At 37.1% G+C, this 23,172-nt stretch overlaps 2 protein-coding genes and 1 long non-coding RNA gene across 6 annotated transcripts in view; 2 read left to right on the top strand and 1 right to left on the bottom strand.

Moving 5' to 3' along the window:
* Positions 1-6,073, top strand: part of SLC35A3 (solute carrier family 35 member A3) — a 28,491-nt gene extending 22,418 nt beyond the window's left edge. Inside the window, exon 8 of the mRNA XM_029946458.1 lies at positions 1,762-6,073. Coding sequence (XP_029802318.1) covers positions 1,762-1,852 — 91 coding nt within the window. The 3' untranslated portion in view covers positions 1,853-6,073. The remainder of the gene's footprint in view (positions 1-1,761) is intronic.
* The window catches only part of LOC115298100, a 55,829-nt gene extending 40,139 nt beyond the window's left edge, over positions 1-15,690 (bottom strand). For all 3 annotated transcript variants that reach the window (XR_003911595.1, XR_003911594.1, XR_003911596.1), the window contains exons 1-2: positions 15,520-15,690; positions 10,308-10,424 (exon numbers count right to left, since the gene is read on the bottom strand). This is a non-coding gene — a long non-coding RNA (uncharacterized LOC115298100). The remainder of the gene's footprint in view (positions 1-10,307; positions 10,425-15,519) is intronic.
* A 48-nt stretch (positions 15,691-15,738) lies between these two features.
* The window catches only part of MFSD14A (major facilitator superfamily domain containing 14A), a 42,300-nt gene continuing 34,866 nt past the window's right edge, over positions 15,739-23,172 (top strand). The window contains exon 1 of one of the 2 annotated variants that reach the window (XM_029946453.1): positions 15,739-15,979. In XM_029946453.1, the coding sequence (XP_029802313.1) occupies positions 15,896-15,979 (84 nt within the window). In that variant the 5' untranslated portion in view covers positions 15,739-15,895. The remainder of the gene's footprint in view (positions 15,980-23,172) is intronic. The other variant, XM_029946452.1, reaches the window with a different exon arrangement.

The raw sequence follows: 23,172 nt of genomic DNA, 5'->3' as shown, positions 1-23,172 counted from the left end.
GATACCATTATTACTGAATGATTGAATGTTTTGACACTGAGTCAGATGAAGGAGGTGGATTATTTTTCCTAAAATATAACGAGACCCTCCATCTTTTTGTATTCTTAATTTTGTGGAGGACATCTTCATTTAAGCAATAAATCCAATGACTTCTATTCCAAATGTACTACTGTATTTTCCATTCCTATCCCCATTTCACTTCCTAAAACTGTTTTTGTGTGTATGTGTTATGGGGTTTTTTTTTGTTTTTTTGTTTTTTTTCTTTTGGTTTTTGGTTTTGTTTCATTTTGCTTTGCTTTGGTTTCGCAGAAGTAGTACCCCTGTACTTGCTTTGCTGGCTGCTTCTTTGGTAATCTGTCAATCCTTGTTTTATCTGTCCTTTCTGTGAAGAAGATAAGTCACAACTCGACTTCAAATATAGATCCCTATTTTCAGCTGACTGTTAGCCATCTCTACTGATATCACATCACCAGTATTTCCTTTTCTAACTTATTTTTCTTGTGTTGATTATTTTGCTTATTAGTATTAACCATCCTTGCATTTAGGCTTATTTATTCTTTTATAAAAAATATACTAAGTGTCTACTATGTGTCTTCCTTTCACTATACCAGATCCTGGAAAAACCTAAATGTATGAATGAGATATGGTTTCCTCTCTTCAAGGAGGTCACATTGATTAGAGAGATAGATATGTGAATAAATAAATGAGAGATTTATGATTAATACATTATTGAAGTATATATAATTCTGTTGGAAGTCAGGTGTTCAAATCCTTGAAGTAATCATTGTATTCTAATAGTTTTTCCCCAAGAAAATTTTTTTCTCTCAGAACCATCTAAAAATAGCTGTCTTGACAAGCAGGGGTTTCCTGACATTATTAGGTTTTCTAGTAGAGCCTGTTAAGAGATTTCATAGAATGGATTCCTGTGGGAGAGGCAGGGGGGAGTTGGATCAGATAACTTTTCAGTTGGGTATGTATTCCAGAGGTCCAGAAAGCTAAACAAAAGTCAGAATGCCTGACAAAGGAAGTATCCAGTCAGAAGCTTATCCAAAGCCTGAGTAATTAGTAAATATTCCTATGGTAGTAATTTTCTTCAAGATGTATTGTAAGAAGTTTATGTTATCTAAATCTTACATGTATACCTGCATCCAAGGCTTTTGAAAAGTTGCCCATTTATGCCAACTCAACACTAGATATTTATCACTGCAGATAATTATTGAGCTCCCCTATATTCTAGGCACTTGGGGTATAATGATGAATGTTGAGCACATGGTTAAGCAGAGGTGCAACATGTAAATAATGTCTTATTTAATACGGCATAGTAAATCTTACCATAGAATACGTCTGCCTAGGGGAGTGAGTCCTGGAGACATTAGACCAGAGGTATGAATAATCAATTTTCTTGGGAGAAAGGACACTGCAAGCAGAGGGAGTAGCATCTACAAAGACACTGTCTTGAAAGGCACGTTGTGTTCACTGAGTGGAGTGGCTGAGTTATAGACTGGGTGTGGTGGGGTATGGGCGATGAGGTTGGAGGGACCACATTAGGAAGGGCCTGTTTTGTCATATTAAGAACTAAGTGAGATAATCCCTGTAAAACATTTGGCTTGAATATCTAGAATGTAGTAAGTATTCAATATTTGTTAGTCATTTTACTGGAACTTTTCCCCCCAAATTATAATTGTTTTTACAAGTGAAGAGATAGAAGTTGTTTGCTTTTAATCTGATTTTCTCTTTTTCATTTTTTCTTCATCTATATAGTGTCTTTTTCCTTGGAGCCATCCTTGTAATAACAGCTACTTTCCTATATGGTTATGATCCCAAACCTACAGGCAATCCTACTAAAGCATAGTCGTGTACTGTCTTTAACTGGTTTCTCACAATGGTGCACTAGGAATCTCAACATTAATCTTGCAGAGAGGACTTCTACAGATTCTAAGAAGATATCACCACGCTGAATCTCATCATATTCAAATGGTTTGAAAATATAAAAGTTAAAGGCTAAAATATGTGCATTTGTTAACAAAATATCTATTATGTCTAGAAATCAAAGCTTGAAAGTACTTCCAGGAATTAGAATGATTATTGGAAAAAACTTGAAATCTGAGTTTAGAAAGATTTTACCTTTAGGTTGCTGCAGAAATGTCCTATGCACTCTTTGCAAGAGCACACAACAAATGTCCAATACCAGTTTTTTCAAATTAGATCTATTTAATCTTATTAAATGTTTTTTTATCTTTTTCTGTATAGAAATATCAAATCACATGGAATATTCAAAGTTTGAAAATTATCATTATAATTGCCTATAAAGCTGTGAAGAAATAGAAGTATGATTTGAAAAACATTTTCATGTATCTGAGATTTTTATATTTATACAAAAAAATTACTGAAGAAAGGATTGCTAATGTTATTTGTTCAACGACATAAAATTTGATAAAATTACATTCTGGATCTAATTTGTCAGAGGAAACAATTCATATTTAAATTTAGTGTAAAGAAGTACACACATCTGTTTCTCTATCTGCATTTTAAGATCTTTTGGTTCTTCAAAACTGTTGAAAGCAATCCAACTGCTCCTGTGCTAGAGAGTAGCCGGAGACTTTTGCACTAATGGAGTTTTGTCCTTAATCTTTTAACTGTATTCCTTTTCTGTAAATCAGATGAATCCTCAGTATTACTTTAAATTAAGTTTCTGTATGTGGTAATTTCCGTTGAAGTTTCAAAATGTAATTTAAAGGGAATAAATACTTGTTTAATAATTTAAAATAATTATTGTCTAATATCTCCACTTGGAGAATTTTGAACAATCAAAGCATTTACTGTATACAACTAGAATGTTTTTAAATGAATATTTTACTCATTGATCTATAAAAACCTCTTTTAATCTACAACCAAAATGATTGTAGTATAGCTGTCAACGAATTGAGACCAAAATGACCTTTCTTAGAGACATTCGAGATTGCCATAATATTTCATTATTTTAAATCCACCATAGCTATAACTCAAGGCTGCTCAGAAGAACTTTGTAGACCTCTCGTCCCCAGAAATACTCTGGTTACATGTCTGGGAGAGATAGCGAATTCTGAGTTTCCTTTCTGTGGCCCTAAAAAGCTGCTGGGAAGGAACCACCACTTTGCTTTAAGATAGTGGTTTCTTTTCCATTTTGATTAGCACTGGAGTTGAAGGTTGTAAATTACATGTGTTATTTAATAAGTTGGTTCAAGGGAGAGAAAATACAGCAAAATGAAAAGTGAATTGGTGGGGAAGAATATTTTCTAAGTTAGAATATGGGTTTAATTTAATTATTGACTATATAGACAGAATTATCCTATTGTGTATAAGAAGTGTTTTACTTTATTTTTTCATTTGTGCTTTATATATTTTTAAAAGTCTCCCATTCTAATACTATAAAAACTGTAGAAAAGTAAATATTTTTATATAGTTATAATGGATTTTGTTAAATAGAATTTGGCTCAAAAATACTGTTACAAACATTTGGATACTTTTGGCTAATTAGGACTGGCTGTGTTACTTTGCTCATGCAAACCTAGTCTCTACAGGACACAGGCCTAATCTATTGCATTCAGAGTTTAAAAGTGTTTAGATTTACAAAAGAGTTTTAAAGTGCATTTCCCAGTAATTCCGAACTGGCAATAACCAAACTTTCTGGAAGCCTGACTTAATGATTTTCAGTGACCACCTTTTAGAGTATTTGTTTAATAACTTTACCACATTTTGAGCATGGTGTTTTTAACACCATTGTGACTTACATCTTGCTACCTAATGCTGAGTGAAATCTAAATCCTGCAAATGCACAGAATTCAAGAGTAAATATAAAGATTTATGTTTAGCCCACATTGAAGTACTAGTTGGGTATTTACATATTAATTCAGTGTATATTTACTGTTAATTGTTAATTCAGGCTTAGTCTGTCCTTTCAAAAAAATGATACAAAGAAATATTAGAAACCAGACAGGTTAGTTACCATAATATATTTTCCGGTGTCCAAAATAACACAATTTTTAAGATTCTCAATAAAGCTTATAAAAATATCAAGAATTGTGACAAAGGAATAGTCTAAAGCATATTTTCAAACCAAGCTTAATTTATATTTTGCTTCTAGGTTTGAAGATGTTATTAGAGATTGGGTTATATAGCTTATAATTTTTAATTTATAATCATATTTGAGAAGATGGGCCTGTAGCCTAGATCATGTCCTATATGTAATAATGCCATTTTCCTGTAGTGGTGTGTGTGTTTTAATGACCTCCAAAAGCCTTACTGTATCCATCTTTTATATAATGATGACTCCTTGATTATTTAAATTCTTACTTTTTAAAGTTTACTTATCTCTTAACTACTTTGTTCATTATAAAAATGTGCTAACTCATGGGAGAAGAGCACCAGCTGATGGTTCTATTAAAAATTAAGAATATGATATTTGGGAAGAAAAGTTTGAAATTCAACATGTAGATGTTTCAACACAGCAGTATCACCAGTTCTTTAATAAGTATTTTTAGAGAAGTTGTAGGCTACTTTTATGGTGTAAACTGTAGTTAAAGATGCAAAACTTAAATGTTTACATCAATTTATATTGAATGTCACAATTTCATAGAAGGAAAAGTAGGTTGATATTTAAACTAGATTCTAAGGAGACAGAATTTGAAAAGAAACTAATTGACTTTGTGCCCAGTAGATTTAATGTAATATTGATTATTCTTAAGAATTGATACGCTTTTCCTACGTATCAAACTATTGGACTTTTAAAATGTCATTATATAGTCATTCAACTGAGTTTTGTTTTGTTTTTAAAAATAGGATTTTAGCATCTCTGGTTTTATTTACACTTTTGTTGTTCTAATATTTAATTACACATGAATGTATGCTTTACATAAGAAAAGGTTTATAAAAGTTATTTATGCTATATTAAAAGTCATCTTAAGAATCACTCGGATATGTAGCATATTTAAAGTAATTACAGGACCAAAGAAAAAGCACCTTTATCAAAATCTGGTCCTATGTGCCTTGCTTTACCAAATACCTGACTTTTCTGGAGGATATTACTGTAATTCACAACTTTGGACACATGGGAAAATTAACATTTTAAGAATAACTATAATTCAATTTTTTGGATGTTTCAACATTTGCTCTTTAAATCCATTATCTAACAGAATATTAAAATAGGTATATTATATCAACATTAGTAAACAGTACTTATTTAAATAAATTATGCACCATTGCTCCCATCATTGAGCTTTTGAAACTTTAACAAATGTATATAGCTGTCACTTTGTTGTTTTATTTCTTATTATCAGATATAATTTACTGTGATTTTTAAAATATTTTTTTAATGATTTGAATTCTGATTGTTTATATGTCTATGTATTTCATTTGCTTAGAAAGATTCCTTTGAATATGGGAATGTGATTTGTATATTTAAATTTTTTATGGACATAATAAGAGGAATGTATAAATTGGTCTTTTGTTAAATGGCTTTCTAATTGATAAATTTCTCTTTGTCATTTTTTGGTATGTAGTTATCCCTTTAGTAGATTTATGAAAAAAGATTATTTTCATAATTAACTATATATAAATGTCTTCCTATAATTCTTGTTTCACTTTTCACCTGTGTTTGACTTAACCATGAATTAGATTCCTTTCTATATATCAGAAATGGCTTCTTGATCTTTTCCATACCTCTCTGGTTACCTTTATCATGTGTGATCTTACTTCCTTTGTTCTAGCCTGTGCTCTAGCATGTAAGACTAGGTTTTATTTAAACTAGTTAGAACTTCTCTACGTGTGTGATAATAACCTAATTTCTTCGTTGTTTTAAATAAATGATCTGTTTGCCAGCCTCAAGGTTAAGTAATTATAGTAATTGGTATATATTTTTCATAATTTGAATATAATTGCTTTGTTGTGACTATCAGTTCAGTGCATCTCTAGAGATCAGGTGATAAGCAATATAAAAGATTTCACCCCCACTTCTGTTAGCAAAATATCATTGTACAAAATTGTGCAAAATGCTTTGTCTTATACAATCACTGAAGAATATCAGTATTTTACCTAATTTTATTTTATTAGTGTATACTTTTCTTCGGTTTCCTCTTGTGAAACATCTTTACATTTTTTTGGAATTGGAATACTTCTTTTGTTGGAAGTATATCACAATCCTCAAATCCCAGTGCCATGCAAATACACCTCCTAATCCTAATCTTAGGGATAACTACTGCCATTCAACAGTCAGACATTGACCAGCCTTCGTAAATGGTCTTTCTTATGGTTCTTAAAAGTTTTCAAAGCAGGATTACATATATATTCCAGAAAAGAAAATAGCAAAGAATAAATAAATTGCCTTCACATCCCAAAGATGTAAAACTGTCCTATAGCAGAGAGAATCTTGGTAACCGTAAATACAGGGGTTTCCCAAATTCACCTTCAGGTTCAATGATCCACTAGAAAGACAGAACTCCCTGAAACCTAGTCTATCACAATCATGTTTATTACCTAGAAAATATACAAATGTGAACCAGGCAAAGGAAGAGACATACATAGAGTGGACTGTAGGAGGGGTCCAGACTCCAGTTGTCCTTTCCAGGTGTCTACTCCCTGTGGAATCATGGGCTGTGTTATCTACTCCTGGGCACAATGTACACACAGTATTGCCTGTCAGGAAAGCTCACTCATGCTTTGGTGTCCAAATTTTTATTGAAGCTTTCTTACTTGGCATGAGTGATTCTTTGCCCACATGGTTGAACTTTCTAGCTCTGCCTCTCCCTGAAAAACTGACTGACATCGGGTTATAGGGGCTCATCCTGAGTCATCTTGTTAGCATAAATTATCAGGTCTCAGGTCCTAAAGATGTAGGCCAGAACTTTGTTTGCATAAGGCCAAATTCCTTACTACACAGTGACCACTTACGTCTATATACATTCTTCTGAACTAATGAGGATGACACAAGCAATGTCAATTTGTTTATAGAGACTTTTAATTTATACTTTATACCTTTGCTAGGGTTAAGCATCAGCCCTCCATTGGATCTAGCCAATTTTTCATTTATGAATTTATTTGCATGTATTCACTTAGGACTTCTAATATATAAAAATAACTTCTTAAAAACAAGTAATATATTTTTTCTTTGGAAATAGTTTACCAGAGATCATCACTTTCATCCTTTTTAAGTAGACCTCACTGAAGATTTAAAAGAATAATGGATATTGTTAGAGTATTTTGGGTAATCATCTCAAAGTACACTCTTGTTAGAATGTGCTTTAAATGTACAGTATTTAAGGGGTTTAACTGAATTTTCTAAATCAGACTTGTGTATTTTTAAAAAATACTTTATGTTTATTTCTTTTGAGAGAGGTAGTGTCCATTTGAGCAGCAGAGGGGCAGAGAGAATGGGAGAGAATCAATCCCAAGCAGGCTGTGCACTGTCAGTGCAGAGCCTGTGGTGGGGCTTTATGGATCTCACCAATCCTCAGGTCATGACCTAAGCTGAAATCAAGACTTGGGTGTCCAACTGGCTCAGCCACCCAGGTGCCCCAGACTTGTGTATTTTTTTAAATTCTTATTTATTTTTGAGAGAGAAATCCAAAGCAGGCCCCAGGCTCTGAGCTGTCAGTACAGAGCCAGACACCAGGCTCGAACCCACAAACAGTGAGATCATGACCTGATCTGAAGTCGCACACTTAACCAAGTGAGCAACCCAAGCACCCGAGAGACTCAAGTATTTTTTTAAAAATATTTTATTTATTTTAGAGAGAGACACAGCATGAGCAGAGGAGGGGCAGAAAGAGAGGAGACACAGAATCAGAAGCAGGCTCCAGGCTCTGAGCTGTCAGCACAGAGCCCGATGCAGGGCTTGAACTCACGAGCTGTGAGATCATGACCTGAGCTGAAGTTTGACGCTCAACTGACTGAGCCACCCAGGCCCCCAGACTTAAGTATTTTTAACAAAATCTGTGAATGTGCTTGTTTTTATGTGTTTGCTCTTTCTTTTAAAAGTCACTGCATGTACAAAAACATGATTTCTAATAATTGATGGCTTATGTTTTATCCTTTAGACTGAAGTTTTATTATGAACTCTTATTCTGTGTGGGTAGTAAATACAGCAATTAAAAGTTATGATTCTAAGTGCTTTTTCTAATATATGCAAGTTCCTTCAATAGGTTTTCTAAATATTATAGCAAAAGTGAAGTTATATTTGTTGAGTTACAAAAAATCATGACAGCGTTGAAGCTGTGTTTCAATTTATGGCTTTGAAAATATTGTTGTAAATTTTAGAATTTTAAAGCCTGGGGGCGCCTGAGTGGCTTCATTGGTTAAGGGTCCGGCTTTGGCTCAGGTCATGATCTCATGGTTCGTGGGTTTGAGCCCGGCATTGGGCTGTGTGCTGACAGCTCAGAGCCTGGAGCCTATCTTCAGATTCTGTGTCTCCCTCTCTCTCTGACCTTCCCCTGCTTGCGCTCTGTCTCTCAAAAAAATAAATAAAAAACAAAAAAAATTAAAAAAATTTTAAAGCCTGAAGTTCACTTTGATATTATATGCATAATGCTCCAAATTTCCATTACTTCATATTATTTATGAAATTTCCATTTACTTTATAGGCCATGTTTATTTTTGTTTTGATATGTTTTGTTTTTATAATATTGCCATTTTAATGGTTTCAATCATGTTATGACAGATTTTACCACCTTAGATTTGAGGAATTCATATCTCCATCCACTCACAAAGTAATCATTGTTAAAGACTCTTCTATCTAAAATTATTTTTTATTAATGTTTATTTTTGAGAGAGAGAGAGACAGAGCACAAGCTGGGGAGGGGCAGAGAGAGAGGGAGACAGAATCTGAAGCAGGCTCCAGGCTCCAAGTTGTCAGCACAGAGCCTGACTCAGGGCTTGAACTCACAATCTGAGCCAAAGTCGGACACTTAACCGACTGAGCCACCCAGGTGCCCCAAAGACTCCTTTTTCAATTTAAATTTCTTCAGTTCTTCAATTTGAAAATGTACATAAAAACAAAGAATTACTCCCACCTACATTCAACATTACTAACACTTTGCCATACTAGTTTTATCAGGACTCTTTACTCATAAATACTTGAGCATGCATATCCTAAAAATAAGGACATTTTCCCTTTGAATTCAATACAGTTTATCACACATAAAATTTTTTTAATTAAAAAAATTAAATTAATTTGATTGTATCATCTGAGCTCATATTCAGATATTTCCAATTGTCTCAAAAATGACTTCACAAGTTTTTTGTTTTTGAGCCAGAAAGCAATTGAGATTCACACTTTGTATTCAATTGTCTTATTAGTCTTGAAGATCTTTCCCTGGACCCTCTTGGGGTTTTTTCCCCCCATGATGTGACTTTTTGAAGAATCTAAATCACTTGGCTCCTATCCTTGATCTGTCTATATTCTTTGACTTGTTCCCTTTATTCTTGGCATTTACTTTGAACTGGAAGTGAAGTCTGTAGGTTTTATTTGCTTCAGGTTAAATGTTTTTGTAAAGAATATTTCATAGGTGATCTTGTAGATTTTATATTTTATCACATTGAAGACGTAATTCTAGCTTATCTCACTATTGAAGATGATAATCAGTCACTTGGTCAAGGTGTTGACTACCAGATCTTTCCATGGTAAGTCATTTTTCCTGCTTAGTAATTAGTAATCTCTAAGGCAATGTTTTGGCACCATGGGAAAAATCTTTTCCTAACAGTATTTTTATTCAAGAACTTTAGCATCAACTAATGATTTTTTAAAAAATATATCTATTATTATTTTGTTAATGTTTATTTTTGAGGGGGGAGGTGCCAGAGGGGGGGTACAGAGGATCTGAAGCAGGCTCTGCATTGACAGTAGAGAGCTGATGCAGGGCTCAAACTCACAAACTGTGAGATCATGACCTGAGCCGAAGTTGGACACGCAACTGACTGAGCCACCCAGGTGCTCCTCATCAACTGATGATTCTTAACTAAATCATTTATTATACTACAGTGATGTACAAAATGGAGATTTAAAATTTTTTAATTTTCTTTTTTTTGTACTTTTACTAGTTTATATTCTTCTATTTAAAAAGGGCTATTTCTTTTTCCCAATGCCTCCTCTTTATTTCAGTATCTTCAAATTATTCAATGTATTCAATGTCCATTACAGGCACAGTTCTTTCTGATATTGTGAGCCAACAGCAAGTAGAAGTGGAAGTCACTGCAGGTCAGATCCTGTATCTTTTAGACATGGCCACATTAGACTCTGTGTTCTTCCTTGCTTCCGTCACAAGATGTCCCAGGCCTACCTTGTACTTGTGCTGTCCCAAACTTGGAATATCAGCTATCTCTTCCAAGAGCCTATTCCTTTTAGGGGGAGTAGAATCTGGATTCTGTTTCCTTTTAGACCATTTCAATGGACAGAGCTAGGAAGTAAATTTTTAAAAAGTTCATAAATTCAAATTGATACTTAAAATTTAGCATTACAAGGTTGTTTTTTTAAAATTTCATACTTGCCTCTCTTTTACAGTGGAGATACTGGTTCTGAGTAACGATATATTTATGTTTTATTATGTAGTATATTTTCCAGCACTACAATACCAATATTACTAATGGTAAACATACTAAATAAAATTTTGGGTTTCTTTGAGGTTCTTTTTGTCTTCGACTAATAGCCCACTAAGAATGTAAAGTCAGAGTAGCATTCAGAAATTAATGGAAATATCTCTTTTCTCTACATGGCTATGTTGATATACCTATGTTTGGGGGTGCCTGGGTGGCTCAGTTGGCTAAGTGTCTGACTTTGGCTCAGGTCATGATCTCATGGTTCCTGAGTTGCAGCCCCGCCCAGGCTCTGTGCTTACTGCTGGGAGCCTGGAGGCTGCTTCCGATTCTGTGTCTCCCTCTCTCTCTGCCCCTGCCCCTCTTGATTGTTCTCTCGCTCTCTCTCTTTCTCAGAAATAAACATTAAAAATTTTTTTAAACTAGGTTTGCTTTTATATTCAATTCAGAATTTACATAAAGAGCTTTATTCCATTTTTTAGTATGTAAAGGATTTACATGGTTCTGAGTTAAAGCTATATTAAAAAGTATACTCAAAAAAGTCTAGTTTTCATGCCTATTCTTCACCCCATTCCTAACCACTCCCCATGGTGGTTTTCATTAGTGGCTAGTTTATATTTCCTGTGTTTCTTTTTGAAAAATAAAGTTATGTATATTGTTATATTTACTGTGTTTCTTTTGCTGTGTGGAATGTGTTCTCTGCTTTTAAGGTTTCTTTTTTGTTCAGGAAGCTATGCATGTTCTTGCAGTTCAATTTATACTGTTAACATTTTATGTGATGCTCTTAGAGCCCCCTTTTTGCTTATCTAGGTTTCTGTTCAGCTTGCCATTTTAATTTTTAATTTTTATTTATTCAGGTAATCTCTACACCCAATGTGGGGCTCAAACCACTCTTGAGATCAAGAGTCCCACGCTCTATGTGTCATCTCTATGTGTTCTTTGATTCTGGGATGCCTGGGTGGCTCAGTCAAATATCTGACTCTTGATTTCAGCTCAGGTCATGATTTCACAGATCATGGGTTCGAGCCCCACATTGGGCTCTACACTGACAGTGCGGAGCCTGCTTGGAATTCTCTCTCCCCACCTTCTCTCTGCCCCTACCCTGCTCACTCTCTCTCTCAAATAAATAAATATGCATTTTGAAAAAATGTTCTTTGATTCCCATCTAATTGCCTTGTGACACCAATGAACTTATTCCACTCCTTCCTCTAATCTTCATGTTTTTTAGTTCCCTTATTTCTTTTTGATTAGAACACATATAACATTTCCATACTATTTTCTCACTCTAGAGCCTGCTTTCATTATAATATTAAATACATTTTAAAACTACTTAATACTCTCCACTAGTACTTATTATTTCTCTTAATGTTTGTTTATTTTTGAGAGAGAGAAAGAGAAAGTGAGCTCGGGAGGGGCAGAGAGAGAGGAGAACAGGATTTGAAGCGGGCTCCTCACCCACCACAGAGAGCCCCATGTGGCGCTTGAACTCACAAACCATGAGACCATGACCTGAGCTGAAGTCAGACACTTTACCCTCTGATATATCCAGGTGCCCTTTCACTAGTACTTTGGCTGAATCCTCCCTAGTCAACTCATGGCTGGATAAAGTTCTTCCAGTAAAGTACACAAAGGAGAGCTTCTAGGCACACTGTTTCTCAAGTTCAGGCATGTTTAAAATTTCTGGAAATCTGGATACTTATTTTTTTGCTTTTTTTTTTTTTTACTGTTTTTATTTATTTTAGAGAGAGAGCATCAGCAGGGGAGGGTCAGAGAGAGAGGGGCTAGTTGTCAGTACAGAGCCTGATGCAGGGCTGGAACCCATGAACCGTGAGATCATGATCTGAGCTGAAGTCGGACGTTTAACTGACTGAGCCACCCAGGCGCCTCTGGAATCTGGATACTTTAAGTACAGCTTGACTAGATATAAAATTCTTGGCTCAAACTTTATTGTGTTTTTTGAAGAATGTTGCACCACTGTTGTTTGTATTGCTTAGTTTGACTGTCATGCTCACACCACTTCTTATTTGTCTCTTTTGGCAATGTTAATTTTTTTTTTCTTAAGATTTTATTTTTAAGTAACCTCTATACCCAATGTGGGGCTTGAACCTGCAATCCCAAGATTAAGAGCTCCACGGAGTCAGCCAGGCATGCCTGGAAATGTTAGCTTTGTTGTTGGCTTTTGCCTGGAGGCTCAGATAATTTTTGCTGTCATTTTCTCTCTGATCCTATTTCTTTTTCTTTTTTTTCTTTGTTTTTATAGCTGATTTATTCTTCTCCTCCATGTTTTTTAATCTTTGTTATATCTCTTCTGTCTTACAAACCCTGTAATTGAGTATTCTTTTTTTAGATTTTATTTTTTAAGTATATTGCCTGAAATGTGAATTTTCACAACCCCAAATAACATACAGAGCCACAATGTATACACAGTAAGTCTGTTAGAACAAGATTGATTTCTCTTGTCTCCTATTGCAACTCTTCCAGTGCAAAGCCTGACATTCTGGACATTCAATATGCATTAAATTTCTCTTATTACATTATTTCCAACAGCACTTGCTGCAGTCTGCAATTATCTTCCTTTTGTTTGTTTCATAACTTACCCAGTATAATTAAGCTCCATGTATGATCTCATTTATTTACATATCCCCAGTGTCTAGTAAACCAGTGAAACACTTAGAGGTACTCAAAAATATTTTCTGAATGACTAAACAATAATAAGTTCTTGAGGATGGCAAAATTGGTATAGCTGAGGGGCTATGAAGAGTCAGAGTAACCACACAATAAATGATCTACCAGCCTTCTACATCCATCCAAAATAAGCTCCTGGGAATTTATGAAATCTCACATGACTTTCTCTAAAGAGCTTCAAGTTGAGGCTCAATGAAATGGTTCTGCAAGAGAATGTTTTTATTTTTTTTATGAATTTTTTAAGGTTTATCCATTTACTTTGAGAGACTGCAATAGCAGGGGAGGGTGAGAGGAAGAGAGAAGAGAATCTCAAGCAGGCTTGGGGCTCAAACTCACAAACCAGGAGCCAAAAACCAAGATTCTGAAGCTCACCTCAGTGAGCCACCCAGACACCTCAGAGAATATTTTAAATGTTTTTATTTATTTTTGAGAGAGAGGGAGACAGAATCCGAAGCAGGCTCTGTATTGTCATCACAAAACCCAATGTGGGGCTCGAACTCACAGGCTAGGAGATCATTACCTGAACCAAAGTTGTTTGCTCAGTTGACTGAGCCACCCAGACACCTCCCAGTCAGAGTATTTTTAAACAGGTGATCAGGGGGTGCTTGGGTGGCTCAATCGGTTAAGCGTCCGACTTTGGCTCAGGTCATGATCTCAAGGTCCGTGGGTTTGAGCCCCGTTTCAGCCTCTGCAGACAGCCCAGAGCCTGGAGCCTGCTTCACATACTGTATCTCCCTCTCTCCCTGCCCCTCCCCTGCTCACTCTCTCTCTCTCAAAGACATAAAAATTTTTTAAAACCCAACAGGTGATCAGGGGTGCGTGGCTGGCTCAGTCAGTACAGCATGCGACTCACCTTGGGTGTGGAGCCTACTTAAAAAATAATAATAATAAACAAATGATGGGTTTAGTTATTGATGGGATAATGTAAACAAGTATCCCTCAGGCTAACTGCCTTTCTACCTTCCATGGAAAGTGGTCTGTTTTCCATTTCTACTTAAATGTTTTACATAGAAATAGAAGGAACAGAAAATTCAAATTTACTTTTTAACATTTTATTTTGAGATAATTTAAAACTTACATAAAAGTTGCAACAGTAGTACAAAGAACACATTCCTTTTACTCTGTGTATTAGCTATCTACAGCTGTTACAAATTACCCCAAAACTAAGTGGCTTAAAACAAGTACTTTTTATCTTACAGTCTCTAAGAATCAGAGAACCCCCAGGGGGTAATCTAGGTGTTCCTAGCTCGGGCTTCCTGAAGTTGCAGTCAGGATGCTGGCATGGGTTGCAGTCAGCTAAAGGCTTAACCAGTACTGGAGGATCTGCTTCCCAGACTGCTCACATATCTGCTGTTTGGAGGCCTTAGGTCCTGGACACCTAGGTCTGGCCATAGGGTGGAGGGTCATGACATGGTAGCTGGCTTCCCCCACACTTGGGCGGGAGTGAATGAACAAGGCCTAGCTGGAAGACGCCATGCTTTTATGACCTACCCTCTGAAGTCAGTGGTGTCAGTTCTCCTCTATCCTAATAGTAAAGAGTCACTCAGCCCAGCCCTACACGCAAGGGGAGGGAATTAAACCCCATCTCTTCCAGAGAAGATTATCGTTGAACTTGTGAACATATTTCCAAAACCACCATACCCAAATACACTATTTTTAAACAACTTGCCATTTTGTCACTCTTACCCTCTCACATATAAAAACATGTTATTTCCTATTTGAGAGTAGGTAACATGCATCCCATCGCTTCACTCCTTAAGACTTCAGTGTATTATGTAAGAAAAGGGATATTCTCTTAGTTGACAGTAATCAAAATCTGATTTAACATGGCTGATTCCTCAATCTGTAGTCGGTATTTCCACTTGTGTCAACTGTTGTTTCTAGAATTTACCCCCCATTAAGTTGATTTTTAAAAGCAATATAGTAGAACAAGTAGTGGATTACAAAGTGTGACATAGCTTATGTAAGTTTTTATTGGCAGGGAATAAAGAAAAGGTCCTGGGACAAGGGAGCTGCTAGAAACAAGCATGCTCCAGTTTGGGTTGAGGGTGGTTGGGCACGAAGCCAAAATACTGTTTCTGAAAAATCAGTTTATCTTTATCCCTTCAGTTACCCACTCTTTCTGGAAAACGATTTCAACTGTTCCCTTCGGTTCCCGCCCTGATTAGAGCACAGTTGGGAGATAGCGGTAATAGTTGAGGATGCCTGGTTGGAATTCCAGTGCAACTATTTATCAGCCGTATTTCCACGAGCAGGTAACTTTCAGAAACTTACATTTCTTTATCTATGAAGAATGACAGTAAGGGTCTGTAAGGCCCAGGGCTGTTGTGAGGACTACGCGAACTGATGAACGACAACGCCGGCATGCACCAGCCAAGCCGCGAGCCTACCGGCTTCCCTCTGGGCTTCCCTCCCCGCGCTTCTAACGCAGCCCGAGCGAGAGGGCGGGGCGGTGTCACGTGGGTGGGGCGGGGCGGGCTCCTCCGCGGATCGCACGATGTGACGCGCCGCCGGAGGCAGGCCGGGCCCTCAAGATGGCGGCGGGCGCCCCGAGCGGCTCGGCCCGGCAGTAGCGGCGGGACGGCACTCGCCGCTGGGGCCGGCCGCCCCGGGAGTGGCTGCAGCAGCGCCAGGAATCGAGGATGGTAAAATGACCCAGGGGAAGAAGAAGAAACGGGCTGCGAACCGCAGTATCATGCTGGCCAAGAAGATCATCATTAAGGACGGAGGCACGGTGAGCTGGGGTACCGCGCCGGGCAGCGTCCCTCGGGGCTCCCCATCCGATCTCTGCCCCTCACGCCGCCGCCACCAGCCGCCCTGAGTGCCCCTGCCCTCCCCCACCCTGTCGGTGGTGCCAGTGTCTCAGTCTCCCGGGCCCTCTTGCCTCTCCTCCGGGGGCTTTCTCCCTGGCCCCGGCCTGCGGCCTCCGGGGCCCGTCCTCCTGAGGAAGCCGCTCTCCTCTCCCGCACCTGCCGCCCTCTCCTCCGGCGGCCCCTGGAGGCCTTTCGGCCTCCAGCCCCACGTGTGCCTCCGCCGCGGGCCGGAATTGACGCGGGGCTCTCCAGCCGGCCGGCCCTTCGCGTCGCCCGGGCAGTGCGGGTCCCACCGCGCCCCTCGCCTTCGCAGCCTCGCCTTCGCCGCCGGGCCCCGCGCCGCGGTTGCGGCGATTTCGAAGGTGCTGGGTGCTCTCCCTGGCTTCCCATATGCTCCTAGCCCGGTGGCATCTGGCGCGGCGACCCCGCTGGCGGCCCTTAGTGCCTTGGCTTTCTTCTTCCACCTCGTTCTGGGTCAGTGCTCCTGCTCTTAGCTGCTTCCAGTGCACTAAACACTGTCGGAAGGTGGGCTTTCCTCTTCACTTCCCGGAGTCTGAAGCGTGACGGAGGACACCCGGGGCCTAGACTAAAATCAGCTGGTTTCCAAAGAACCGATACCGCTCTGTTGTTTTAAAATCGCCTTGTTTATTTTTAAAATAAAAGCTGCTGAATAGAATTATGGTCTGAGGATTATAAGACACTTTGAAAGGAGGACAGAGGGTAAGAAATTGTGCTTTTTAGAAACAGTTGTCATCATCCAGTAAACTTTATGTAGTGTGCTGTGTAGTTAACCAGCAGGGGACGTAGGGTTTTCAATTGAAAATTTAACTCGCCTATACTTTTATATGCTGAAATTTCTCCTTGGCTACACTCGCCGGTCTTTGTTGCGTTCTTTGATATCACGTTCTGAAATAGAATGCAAAGGAAAAATACACGTTTCATGTTCCTGAGAAGTGTGCAGAAATGGTTCTTTTAATTCCATATTTATATTTCTTTCAATATATATGTATGTGTACGTATATAAGTGGAGCCCTCATCAACTAACATAGCGCTAAATATGTGCAGTAATTAGGCCACCCCTGAGGATTGGCTAAATTCATTTGGAATAAATGACAAAGGGTTTTTTGGTTCTGTTTTGTTTTTTTGCCACTTCAGAATAGGGGCCCCATCAATATGCTGCTAATATTTAGAAGGCTTGGGACATATGCAGCAATTTCAGAATCTCCCTTCAGCCGACTGTAAAAGTAATTAGATGTTATAGCCTTGCCATTTGGTGAAAAAAGAAACTTCAGGTCCTTAGATCTTTTTGTTGTACTTGATTAATTAGAACGTTACTTTGATTAAATCATGTATGAATAGTCAGGGCCCTTTTGATGAAGTTGGTTCAAACTACTGTGTGGGGAGAGACATAGCATGAAAGAATACTGGTAGTCTGTCAGCCATCAGAACTTTATTCTGAGTTCTGTGTAAACTCTACAAAATAGAAGCAACAAAGCCTTGTGTTTTATAACAGCAAGTGATTTTTAAGATCAGGATTCTTTGCAAAAGAATGAAGTTTTGATCAAGAAACACACCTTTTATCTTGAGGTAAAGTTCATTTCTTTTTTTACCTCTTTGGAGTTATGTGATTCGCTAGCAGATGCTTTTGTTCCAAATCCTGTGAGATTTGGAAGAGATTATTATTTTTTATCTTTGTTAGTTATTAAGATTGTAGTGAATTCATAGCTTACTTTTGGAGGTAAAATACAATTTTTACACTGGCAGTTAATTTTTAAGAGGGCACATAGAATAAATGAAAGCTTTTCTTGAGAACTATGGGCGTGTGGGTATTATTCTTTATCATCTTTACTTATGTTGCATTTTCCATTCTAAAAGAACTGGGCACCTCTTGAGAATCGAGACTTTGTTTATGCACATTAAAATTTTATGGGGTCTAATATGAATTTAAAGTGATTAAAACACATCTAAAGTGATTTTAAAAATGTGCTAAAATATTCCTAGATTTTTATTGTAATTTTATTTATTCCTATATTGATTATATATATCTATATGTATAGATGGAATATTTATGTTTCTAGAAATATCACAATAGTTTTTTTAGCAGTGTTTGTATTTTAACCTACTCTAACTGTAAATGGAAAATATTATAACTAGTATAGTTGTAGACATTTTAAAATGGCATTTGCTTTTCTGCCTCCCTACTTAGAATTGGTCAGATTACCCTTATGAACGTTTTTTAAAACAGGGAATAAATTGTCATTTGGTATTGGTACTTTGTGTGTGTGTGTGTGTGTGTGTGTGTGTGTGTGTGTGTAAGTTCAGTGTGTGGCTGAATTCATTCAGAGGCAGGTGTCTTAGACTGTGTGGTCATCCTTGACAGTCTGAACAGTATTTCTGAACAGGCCAATGATACTGACCTGATCCCCTTCCATTTTCTTTCTAATGTTCAACAGTGTTAATAAAATTATTTTGCTTCATCTTGCTAATGACATCTCTATAAGCCTGATTAATGAATTTTAACAGTTTAAATTTAAACAAAACTAATAGTTGTTAATGACTTGTCAAAAACTTAGATTTGTTATCATTTTTGACATTTGAAGGAGTGAACCCTTCTAAATGAACCAGGTTAATCATAAGTTACTAAGTGTTTTTCTTTTCTTGAAATTGTATTTGATTAGGCTCTGAAATCAGGGTGAGGCTAACGAATACATTGTCCCTTTGAGTAGTACACAATTAAAGGAAATTACATGAAGGTGTGTTATTCTGCATCAGGAGTTCTTAACTTGGGTCTGCACACCCTGCAGGTTGCAAAATTTCCGTTGACTATCCTTTTTTTGAGAGAGATTCCCAGAAGGGTCTGTACCTCCCAAAAGTTTAAGAGCGGTTGTCCTATTTGAAAACAACATGTATAACTACAGAATACTTCTACAGGTTAAATTCAGTAAATATGTATTTACTCATTTCCTGTATACCATTTTACTGATGAAAGTAATTATAGGATTATCGGTGAATTTACTTTTTGAAGTATCCAAATGTAGAAATACAATTTTTGGTTACAAATTTTCATGTATGTGGCATTTTGATGTTTCTCTTAGTACAGACCATTTGAGACAGTTGAATTAAATGACATTTTAGAATACTTCCAGGTTTGTTGTTAAATTCTTACCGTGTATTGCCAGATTGTTTATTAACATTCCTGTTGGAGGCTAAGGGGAGAGCTAAAGAGTTACATACATAAGTTAATTTTTGTATTATCAAAAATTGAATTTTTAAATGATTTTTTGAAGTTTGCTTATTTTTTTTACATGATCTTTGTTGTTAATACAGTTATAAGACTGCATCTCTGACAGACTGAAAAATGTTCAATTTTTTCACAAATAAACTGGTGAAATGACTTTAAAGATTTGATAGAAAACACAGCATGTGTGAATTGCTTTGTTGGAAGTACCTGAAAAAAGTAAAATTGGTATTTGCAAAATGAAATATACCCAGAGAAGCAGAGCACCAGATTTTAATTCCTCGTGTCTCTGATTTTAAGTACATAAATCGGAGTCAACAACCATTTCAGAAGTCTAGACTTAGGCTCTGGTTTGTTGCCTCCTTAACCTACAAGATGCTGAGGCGTTGCAGGGTAGCTCTTATTCCCCAGAGAGCCTCTAAATAAATAGCCTCTAATTGCTAGCATACAAGCCAGGGGGAGGGCCATGGTGCCTTCAGAAAGCACCTGTTCTTAGAAGTCACTAGCCCATGCCTAGAAAGAAACCTCAGGATGTATATAGACTGTCGTGGCAGACAGTACCATGAATGACTTACCTCCTTTCCTCCATGATGTGCTGCAACATTTGCTTTAGCTTAGTATGTTTGGGGATAAATTTGTAAGCAGTTTTTTCAGATTATATATCCAGTTCATCCTAATACAGTTCGCAGACCTTCCCAGTAATCATAGCATCTGTAGAAATTCACTAACAGTTGAACTGCAACTCATCTACAGCTACCAAAGTTTGAAGTTTAAGCAAAAAGAAGAGCTTTTTCTGGGTAACATTCTGACAAGTAAATGATTTACATTTTTCAGTTATTTAAAAATTCAAGTTGTCTTTTAGTATTATTTTTAATTACAAGTGTCAAAATGACATTTGATAGATGCAGCCAGGATATATTCAGCTTGCTGAATGGTTTTGTCTCTTTGAGGGCCAAAAATAGTAGCTTACTCGAAATAATGGGTCTACTTTCTCAGTAATGTGTAAAAACAATTATGAATTCTACCACATGAAATATTACCTTGTTATTGAGTTTAGTTTGTGGTCATTTGAACCATATAACACAGTAGATGTTCATGGGGATAAGCACTTAATGTAATGATGGCTTACCTTGTTTAGCAGTCACCTCTTTTCTTCCTTAGAATGGAGAGGGGGATGTAATCGATTGTCATGTTGCTTAATCTTTTCAAAATTTACCACAAAGAAGGGAACCTGGCTGGCTCAGTCCACGGAGTGTGTGACTCCTGATCTTGGGGTTGTAAGTTCAAGCCCCATGTTGGGTGTAGAGATTACTTAAAAAGAAATCTTTTTAAAAAAATTTACTGCAAAGTAATGCAATCTTAAGCTCTTTTTGTTTTTTTAAGAGTAAAACTTGATCTCCTCATACTTTTGAATATGTTTAAAAAGTGTATTTAATTTCTACTTCATACAAATTATTATTATTATTATTATTATTATTATTATTATTATTATAAGTAGGCCTCAGGCCCAGCGCAGAACCGAATGCAGGGCCTGAACTCATGACCCTGAGCTCAAGACCTGAACTAAGATCAGGGGTCGGAGGCTTAACCGACTGAACCACCCAATCACCCCAGGAGCATTCTAACCAAAACCTCTTCACTTTTGTGATAACATACAAATATTAAATATCTGTCCTTAAAATTAATCCATAGTCTATCAGTAAAATCTAAAGTCTCACTGCAAATTAAGCCAAAAAGGCTTACTTAATTAGTATAATAGTGTTGCAACATGTTTATGGTGATTCATACTTCCAGGAAATTGAGGATTGGTTTTGTTTTTTTTGTTCTACAAAAGTAATATATCTTGCTTTTCTTGATTAAAGTCAGAGAAAATAAGAAAAACACCACTTGACTTTATGAGAGAGGAAACATGATACCAGATACTAGCAGTTAAAGCCTCACATTTTCTCTAGTTATGCCATAATGTGTCAGGAGCCCATGAAAGCAGCTTTGTAGTTACAGGGTTTTTTAAAATGTTCTTCCAGAAAAGCTACAATTCTTAAATACCTGTAACTAAGCATCTTTGTATTTTTTGTGTGTAAGACTTTTACATGATATTATGTTAGTTTAGTTATATATTATTCAGAGGAAACTTAATGTTTCTTTTTGAAGCCAAATTTTACCCTCATTTTACTTGTTTTTAAAGTTTGTTTTTGAGAGTGAGTGAGAGCAGGTGAGGGGCAGAAAGAGAGGGGAAGAGAGAAGATCTCAAGCAGGCTCTACATTTTCAGCACAGAACCTGATGTGGGGCTTGAACCATGAATCAGGAGATCATGACCTGAGCCAAAACTAAGAGCCAGATGCTTAACCTACTGAGCCACCCAGGCACCCCACCCTCAGTTTTGATTGATAACTTGTCTGTATTAGATTCTAAGATCAAAATTATTCTCCCTTATACTTTATTTTTTAAATTTTTATTTATTTTCAGAGAGCGAGCATGAAGAGGGGAGGGGCAGAGGCAGAGAGAGAGAGAGAGAGAGAGAGAGAGAGAGAGAATCTTAAGCAGGCTCCATGCTAAGCACAGAGCCTGATGCAGGGCTCCATCTCATGACCATGAGATCTTGACCCCAGCCAAAATCAAGAGTTGTATGCTTAACTGACTGGGCCACCCAGGTGTCCCTACTTTATTTTGGTTTTTATCATGTTTTAAAAAAAATTTTTTTTAACATTTATTTCTTTTTGAGAGACATACAGAGACAGATCATGGGCAGGGGAGGGTCAGAGAGAGAGACACACACAGAATTGGAAACAGGCTCCAGGCTCTGAGCTGTCAGCACAGAGCCAGACACGGAGCTCAAAACCACAAACTGTGAGATCATGACCTGAGCTGAAGTCGGACGCTCAACTGACTGAGCCACCCAGGTGCCCCTTTATCATGTTCTTAAAAATTTTCCCAACTTTGGAGAATTTTTAAACTACAAAAAATTTGCAAAAATAGCATGATGAGTATTCATTTACCCATCCCACAGATTCATATCACAGATTAACATTTTGCTACGTTTGTTTTTCCTCTCTTTATATATATGCTCACGTTTTACTGTTTTGAACCATTTGAGGAGTTGGTTGTAGATATCAAGACACCCCTAAAATACTAAGAATGTGGATGTTCTCCCACATAACCACAGTACAATTATTTCATTCAGGGAATTTTAATATATTTTTAAACATGTGTTTAAATGTTTATTTTTGAGAGAGAGAGCATGAGTGGAGGAGGGGCAGAGAGAGGGAGACACAGAATCTGAAGTAGGATCTAGGCTCTGAGCTGTCAGCGCAGAGCCCGATGCAGGGCTCGAACTCATAGGTTATGAGATCATGACCTGAGCTGAAGTTGGATACTTAACCAACTTCACATTCAGGGAAAATAAGAAAAACAGCACCTGTCACATTCAGGAAATTTTAACATTAATGCAATAGTATTAAGTAGTACATTAGCTATATTCACATTTCTTTAATTATACCTCCTTGATAGTTGTCTTTTTTTGAGTATGGAATTTAATCATTACATTTAATTGCCATGTTTCTTCAATCTGGAATAAACTTATTTTGTTTTTTGTGATATTGACACTTTTTAAGAGTCTAGGCCAGTTGTTTTAAAGAATGAGCCTCAGTTTGGCTTATTCTCATTGTTTACTCACATAATAAATGGGGTTATAATGCCCAGTTAGAGGTGAAATTACGACTGGCTCCTGGCCAAAAGTCTGTGTAAGCCCCTGGGTCACACCACCAGGTATATATACAATATAAATTATTAAGGTCAACATGCTGCATAATAACTGCTGCCTTCATAAACCCTTATTGAGTGGGCAGTCATAGACTCAAAATTTGGGAGCTAGACAA

Source organism: Suricata suricatta, chromosome 8 (assembly GCF_006229205.1).
Source record: "Suricata suricatta isolate VVHF042 chromosome 8, meerkat_22Aug2017_6uvM2_HiC, whole genome shotgun sequence".
Taxonomy (NCBI): domain Eukaryota; kingdom Metazoa; phylum Chordata; class Mammalia; order Carnivora; family Herpestidae; genus Suricata; species Suricata suricatta.
The sequence above is the reverse complement of the archived record's forward strand: the minus strand, read 5'-3'. Positions and strand labels throughout refer to the sequence as shown.